Source organism: Scyliorhinus canicula, chromosome 27, assembly GCF_902713615.1.
Source record: "Scyliorhinus canicula chromosome 27, sScyCan1.1, whole genome shotgun sequence".
NCBI classification, from domain to species: Eukaryota; Metazoa; Chordata; class Chondrichthyes; order Carcharhiniformes; family Scyliorhinidae; genus Scyliorhinus; species Scyliorhinus canicula.
Genome location: NC_052172.1, coordinates 6,444,272 through 6,452,435, shown reverse-complemented (window position 1 = coordinate 6,452,435; position 8,164 = coordinate 6,444,272). Strand labels below are relative to the sequence as shown.

The 8,164-nt window shown below is 45.7% G+C and overlaps 1 gene segment (V, D, J or C); it reads right to left on the bottom strand.

Moving 5' to 3' along the window:
* Window positions 1-214: 214 nt before the first annotated feature.
* On the bottom strand, window positions 215-951 carry LOC119957691. The segment is given in 2 exon segments: window positions 215-546; window positions 822-951. Coding segments are annotated over 2 exon segments (378 nt in total).
* Window positions 952-8,164: the final 7,213 nt, after the last annotated feature.

Here is an 8,164-nt window from a genome sequence, read left to right as displayed (position 1 = left end):
CCTCCTCCTGGGCCACAGGCGCTGCAATTCCCCCCTTAATATCATCACCTATTCGCTGCCTCGGGGTCAAAAATAACTCCTGTGTCCCAGAGTGAATGTTTGTTGATTTAATTTCCTGGGAAGTTTTGACTGAGGTCGTCAGTGTCGCTATATAAATGAAAGTTATTGTTTCGTTGGAACCGCTTGTAGATGTGATAGGTTTTTGAACGGAAGGTTAGTCTGCTTGCACCTCTGTGACACTACTGGCAGCACAGAAATAGATACCCTCGTCTTCTGCATTCACCGCGGTGATTTTCAGGATCATAATTTTCTGATCTTTCATTGTCGCACTGTACCTATCGGAGACGCCTTTTTCATTTGTTGCTTTTGGTTCATAGATATACGAACGCATAAGCAGTTGTAGTCCCCCAGATTTTTTCTGTTGATACCAATACATGTACTCCAGCGATTGACTCTGTTGGCAGTTTAACTCCACTGTTTCACCCCTTTTGACGGAATGTTGCGTCGGGGATTGGGTGATCTTGTGCTCCTCCTGGCAAATCACGTCTGTAAGAGAAATAAATGATTTACTTTTAAAAGAATGGCTGGTTATTAATGTTATTCATGAGCAAGGCAACACTATGAGGTGAACGTATAGGATGCGAATTGCTGACATCTATTCCAACACTTGTTCTTCGAGGGTCTCCTGTTATTTGCCTTTTAAAGTTGCCTTCCTCGGCCCGATTCAGCATTAAAGAGAGCGTTCGATTGCAAACATTTAGTTAAACCGTTCCAGTTCCTGTATAAAAAAATCTCATCAAATGGAGGGTCAAGTAACTTACATGGCAGCATTAAAACAATGATCCATGAATCTGGACCCAAATACATTCTTCCCAGACAGTATTATTTCCGATTCTTGGTTTCCTGGTTGGCCTGTAGCCTACTGATTTTAATCAATATGCGATATTGTATGTGCGGTATGTTCACCCGGGCGGATATGACACTTTCCCCTGCGACTGATCAGTTAATATGTCCGCAGTGGCTCCGTGGAGTCAGCATTAAGTACCGCGTCAGAGACGGAAGCACAATACGGAAGGTGTCAATCCCAATCCAGGAGGAAGCAAGTGCTGCTGCGCCGGGGGAGATGGTTCAGTACTTCTGGAGGTATCAACTAATATTGCACTGTTGGAGAAGAAGTACGGAGGGAGTACTCCAAGGTTGGGCGCCAAAAGTGCATGAACACTGCACTGCCTGAGGGTGAATATTGCAGTGAACCTGCACTGCCCGAGGGTCAGTACTGAGGGAGTTCTGTACTGTCCGATGATCCATAAGACCGTAAGACATAGAAGCATAACTAGCCATTCTGCCCATTGAATCTGCTCCGCCATTAAATCATGGCTGATATTTTTCTCATCCCCATTCTCCTGCCTTCTCCACATAATCCGCGATCCCCTTCTTAACCAAGAACCTATCTATCTCTGTCGTAAAGACACAGCGATTTGTCGTCCACAGCTTTCTGCAGTAAAGAGTTCCTCAGATTCACCATACTCTGGCTGAAGCAATTGCCCCGCTGGAAGGATTAGGGACAATCACAAGGCATTGTACATTTGTGAGAAAAAAAGAGGATTATCAGAGTAAGAGTAGGGCCGATCAGGGATAGTGGAGGGAAGTTGTGCGTAGGGTCTGAGGAGGTAGGGGAGGCCATAAATGAATATCTTGCTTCAGTATACACTAGAGAGAGGGACCTTGTTGTTCATGAGAACAGTGTCAACCAGACTAATAGACTCGAACAGGATGATATTAAGAAGGAGGATGTGCTGTAAATTTTCAAAAGCATCAGGATAGATAGGGCCCCTGGGCTTGACGGGATATACCCAAGGTTACTACGGGAAGCAAGGGAGGAGATTGCTGCGCCGTTGGCGATGATCTTTGCGTCCTCACTTTCCACTGGAGTAGTGCAGGATGATTGGAGGGAGGCGAATGTTGTTCCCCTGTTCAAGAAAGGGAATAGGGAAATCTCTGGGAATTACAGACCCATCAGTCTTACGTTTGTGGTGAGCCAGATATTGGAAAGGGTTCTGAGAGAAAGGATTTATGATTATTTAGAAAAACATAGTTGGATTAAAGATAGTCAGCATGGCTTTGTGAGGGGCAGGACATGCATCACAAGCCTCGTTGAATTCTTTCAGGATGTGACGACACACATTGGATTTCAGTAAGGCATTTTATAAGGTTCCCCATGGTAGGTTCATTCAGCAAGTTAGGGGGCCTGGTACACAGGGAGATTTGGCTGTCTGGATACAGAATTGGCTGGACAAAAGAAGACAGCGAGTGGTAGTGGATGAAAAGTATTCCGCCTGAGGGTTCGTGGTCAGAGGTCAGCGAGAGCAAGCCCTCCACCCCAGAAGCTTCAGATGAACTTGTATCTGAGATCACCATTGCAGACGTCAGAGCTGCCTTCTCGAAGGTCAACCCATGGAAAGCCACTGGCCCGGATGCGGTAACCGGATGGGCACTCAGGGCTTGCGCGGATCAGCTGGCGGGGGTATTCACAGACTTCAGCCTCACTTAACAACAATCTGATGTCCCTATCTGCTTCAAGAAGACGACCATCATTCGTGCACCAAAAAGAAAGTCAAGCAACGTGCATTAATGACTATCGTCCAGTGGCTCTCACATCCATCATCATGAAGTGCTTCGAAAGGTTACTCATGGCACGAATGAACTCCAGCCTCCCGGATTGCCTTGATCCACTACAGTTTGCCTCATGCTGCAACAGGCCCACAGCAGACGCCATCTCCATGGTCTTGCACTCTACCCTGGAACACCTATATAACAAAGACACCTATGTCAGACTCCGAATTATCGACTACAGCTCAGCATTGAACACCTTCAATCCTACAAAACATCGCCAAATTCCGTGGACTTGGCCTCGGCTCCTCCCTCTACGACTGGATCCTGAACTTTCTAACTCACAGGCCACAATCAGTAAGGATAGGCAACAACACCTCCTCCACGATCATGCTCAACAACGGTGCCCCAAAGGGCTGTGTCCTCAGCCTCCGACTGTACTCCTTGTACACCTGTGTGGCCAAATCCCCCTTCAACACGATTTTCAAATTTGTTGATGACACCACAGTAGTGGGTAGGATTTCAAACAATGACGAGACAGAGGGCAGGAGTTAGATAGAGAATCTGTTGAACTGGTGCAACGACAATAATCTCTCCCTCAATGTCAACAAAATGAAGGAGATTGTCATTGACTTTAGGAAGTGTAGTCGAGAACATGCCCCTGTCCACATCAATGGGAACGAAGTAGAAGGGTTCGAGATCTTCAAATGTTTAGGTATCCAGATCACCAACAGCCTGCCCTGGTCACTCCCATGCCGACACTACAGTTTAGAAAGCCCACCAACGACTGCACTTTCTCAGAAGAGTAAGGAAATTTGGCATGTCACCTGGACTCACACCAACGTCTACAGATGCATCATAGAAAGCATTATTTCTGTTGTATCACAGCTTCGTATGGATCCTGTTCTGCCCAGGAAATTGCAAAATGTCGTGAATGTAGCCCAATCCGTCAGGCAAACCAGCCTCTCATCCATCGACTCTGCCTGCAATTCCCACTGGCTTGGAAAAACAGCCAGCATAATTAGGGAGCCCACGCACACCGGACATACTCTCTTTCACCTTCTTCCGTCACGAAAAAGATACCAATATTTGAGGTCACGTACCAACCGACTCATGAACAGTTTCTTCCCGACTGTCACCAGACTTCTGAATGGATCTACCTCGTATTAAGTTGATCTTTGCTCTACAGCTTGCTATAACTGTAACATTATATTCTGCGGTCTCTCCTTCCTTCCCTATGTACGGTATGCATTGTTTGTACAGCATGCAAGAAACAATACTTTTCACTGCATACTATTACATGTGATAATAATAAATCAAGTCAAATTCAAAGTGGTTTCCCGTAGGGATCTTTTCTGGGACCTCTGCTCTTTGTGGTTTTTATAAATGACGTGGATGAAGAAGTGGAAGGGTGGGTTAGTAAGTTTGTCGATGACACGAAGGTTGTGGGGGGGGGTCGATTGGGTTGAAGGCTGTTGCAGGTTAAACAGGACATTTCCAGGATGCAGAGCTGGGCTGAGAAGTGGCAGACGGAGTTCAACCTTGATAAATGTGAAGTGATTAATTTTGTACGGTAGAGTTTGAATGCTGAATACAGGGTTAAAGGCAGGATTCTTGGAATTGTGGAGGAACAGAGGGATCTTGGGGTCCACGTATATAGATCGCTCCAAGTTGCCACCCAGGTTGATAGGTTTGTTAAGAAGGCGTATGGTGTGTTGGCTTTCATTAACAGGGGGATTGTGTTTAAGAGCGCGAGGATTTGCTGCCGCTTTGTAAAGCACTAGTTATACCACACTTAGAATATTGTTTCCCGTTCTGATCGCCTCATTATAGGAAGGATGTGGATGCTTTGGAGAGGGTACCGAGGAGATTTACCAGACGCAGCATGGACTGGAGGGCATGTCTTATGAAGAAAGGTTGAAGGAGCTAGGGCTTTTCTCACTGGAGCGAAGAAGGAAGAGAGGTGACTTGATAGAGTTGTACAAGGTGATGAGAGGTGTGGATAGAGTGGATAGCCAGAGACTTTTCCCCAGGGTGGAAATGGCTGTCAAGAGGGGACATAGTTTTAAGGTTATTGGAGGAAGGTATAGGGGGATGTCAGAGGTAGGTTCTTTATCCCGAGCGTGGTGGGTGCGTGGAATGCACAGCCAGCTGAGCTGGTGGAGTCTGAGTCATTAGGGACATTTAAGCGACTCTTGGACAAGCGCACGGACAGCAGCAAATTGAAAGGGTTTAGGTTAGGTTGACCTCAGATTAGGATAACTGGTGGTACAACATCGTGGTCCGAAAATCTTGTACTGTGCTGTACTGGTCTATATTCTATGTTTATCTCTGGTTTAAAATATTTTAATAAACTTGCCATGCCCCACTGGAGTAACTGCTTCGGTTCAGAGCCCTGCAAGTCGGAAAAGAAAGATTTCCCTTCGGGTGGTAGCATCACAAATTCCTGAGAATTGCGATTAATGTATTAGTTTCAGCTATGTTTCATTCTATTTATTCGGAGCAGTAAGGGTTTAACACCCTAGTTAATGTGTGTGTGACTTCTGCAGTCATGTCTTAAGAGAATTCTGGTTTGAAAGATTGAGAGCCAGGCATCGTAAAAAGGTTGGGCTAATGCAGTTTTGTTTGGATGAAGGAGGTTTCTATTGGAGTTAATTAGACTTGAGCTTGGTCAGATGATGTAATGACTGAGTGGAGCCAAGGTATCAGGAAAAAGCCTCTGACTATCCACCCTGTCTATCCCTCTTATCATTTTGTAGACATCTATCAGGTCTCCCCCAAGCCCCCGTCTTTCCAGTGAAAACAATCCTCGTTCATTCAACCTTTAGCATAGCCAACACGCTGGAGACCAAGCACCATCCTGGTGAACCTTTTTTGCACTCTTTACAAAACTTCCATGTTATTCTGATAATGTGGTGACTAGAACGGCACACAATACTCCAAATGCGGCCGAACGAAGGTTTTATATAGCTGCAAACTGATTTCCTAACGCCTGCACGCAATGCCCCGACAGATGAATGCCAGCCTGCCTTATGCCTTCTTAATCACCTTGGCCACCTGTGCTGTCTCTTTTAGAGAATTGTGGACCTGTACGCCCAGATCCCTCTGCATGTTAATGTTCCAGAATGTTGTGCCATTTACAGTATAATTCATACCTACATTTGATCCTCCAAAATGCATTACCTCGCATTTGTCCGGATTAAACTCCATTTGTCATTTTTGTGCCCAAATCTCGAATCAACCTATATCCTGTTGTGTACTATCACAATCCTCGGCAATCTCAGCAACTCCGCCAATCCTCGCGTCACCCACGAACTTACTAATCAGACACCCATATTTTCCTCCAGATCATTTATATATACTACAAACAACAGAGGACCCAGCACCGATCCCTGTGGAACACCGCTAGCTACTGATCTCCATTCGGAAAATCAGCCTTTCACCACTACTCTCTGTCTTCTTTAACCAAGCCAGTTCTGTATCCATCTAGCCAGCCCACTCTGAATCTGCTGTGCTTTTGAGTTTTTGCACCAGTCTGCCATGTGGGACCTTGTCGAACGTCTAGCTAACGTCCATATAGACTACATTTACAGCTCTACCCCAATCAATTTTCTTCCTCACCTCTTCAAAAAACTGAACCAAGTTGATGAGACATAACCTCCCTCGTACAAAACCATTCTTCCGGTCACTAACTCCAAATATGCATTTATCCTGTCCCTCAGTATCCTATCCAAAAGCTTCCCCATCACTGAAGTCCGACTCACCGGCCTATAATTTGCTGGATTATCGCTGCTTGTTTTCTTAAACAAGATAATAACATTGGCTATTCTCCAGCCCTCTGGAACCTCGCCAGTGCTCAAGATGGATGCTAAGATATCTGTTAAGGCCACAATTATTTTTCCCCTTCCCTCCCGCAGTAACCTGGAATAAATTCCATGGAGCCCTGGGGATTTGCCTACCTAAATGTAATTTAGGATACTCAAAGCTTCCTCCTTTGATGTATTGAAATTCTTAAGAGCGTTCGCACACTTATCCCTGTCTTTGACATCCGTCATGTCCTTCTCCCTGGTGAACACTGATAAAAAGTACTCATTAACGATTTCACCCACTTCTTGGGGTTCCACGCAAATGGTGCCTCCATTGCCCTTGAGTGGGTCTACTCTTTGATTGCTACCCTCTTGCTCTTAATATATGCATAAAAAACCTTGTGATTCTCCTTGACCATGTTATCTAAAGGCAGTTCATGGCCCCTTTTAGCCCTCCTAATTTCACGTTTAAGTTCCTTCCTACTTCCATTGTGCTCCTCAAAGGCTTCGTCAGTTTTTAGCTGCCTCGACCTTTCGCATGCTTCTTTTTTCCTTTTTACTGAGTTTAAACTTTCCCTTGTCATCCATGGTTCCCGAATCCTGCCATTTTAACCTTAATGTTTGTGGGGATATGCTTGCCGTGCATTTCAATCAACTGGCCTTTAAAAGCCTCCCACATGTCAGATGTAAATTTGCCCTCAAAGAGCCGCTCCCAATCCACATTCCCAAGTTTTTGTCTAATTTGGATGTAATTGGCCTTCAACCAATTAAGCAACCTCACTCCAAATCTTCTGGAATAATGGTCGGGAAGCCAAAGGTTCTCCCCCATTGAAACAATAATCACCTGACCTGGCTCATTCCCCAATGCCAATGTCCAGTATGACCCCCTCCCTAGTTGGATTGTCAACGTACTGCATCAAAATGCCCTCTTAAACACATCTAACATAGTGTTCTCCATCCGTGCTCCTGGCTGTAAGGGATTCCTAGTCAATATGGGGGAAGTTAAAGTCACTCAGCACAACTACCCTGCTTTCTTCACACCTTTTCAGTATCTGATTACACAACTGCTCCGTTGTCTTCTGAGGGCTGTTGGGAGGTCTATAAAAAACTTCCAAATTGTTTTTTCATCCTTATTTCTGATCCATAATGCCTCACGACGAGATCCCTCCAATGTGTCCTCGCTCCACACGGCTGAGATCTGCTCCCCAATCAGCAATGCTTTGTTTCCCCTTCTGTCCCGTCTAAAATATTGATTCCCCAGAACGAATGTTAAGCTGCCAGTCCTGTTCCTCCTGAATTGAAAATCGCTATTGTCATAAGTAGGCTTCAAATGAGGGTACTGTGAAAAGCCCCGAGTAGCCTCATTCCGGCGCCTGTTCGGGGAGGCCGGTACGGGAATTGAACCGTGCTGCTGGCCTGCCTTGGACTGCTTTAAAAGCCAGCCTTTTAGCCCTGTGCCAAACCAGCCCCTTTAACCCCTTTAACTATGTCTCCATAATTACAATTACATCATGGTTCCAGGCAGTAATCCAGGCTCTCAGTTCATCAGTCTTAGCTGTTATACTTCTCGCAATGAAGCAAACGCACTCCAGACCTACTGACCCGCTGAGCCCTGCGGCTCCCCTCCTACTCTGCGTTATATTTATCGCAGTCTCACGTTTTCTCCAGTCCCTGCACTTAATGACCTACTGTTCCGGATCCCACCCCCTGCCACAATATTCTAAACCCTCTCGAACAGCACGAGCAAG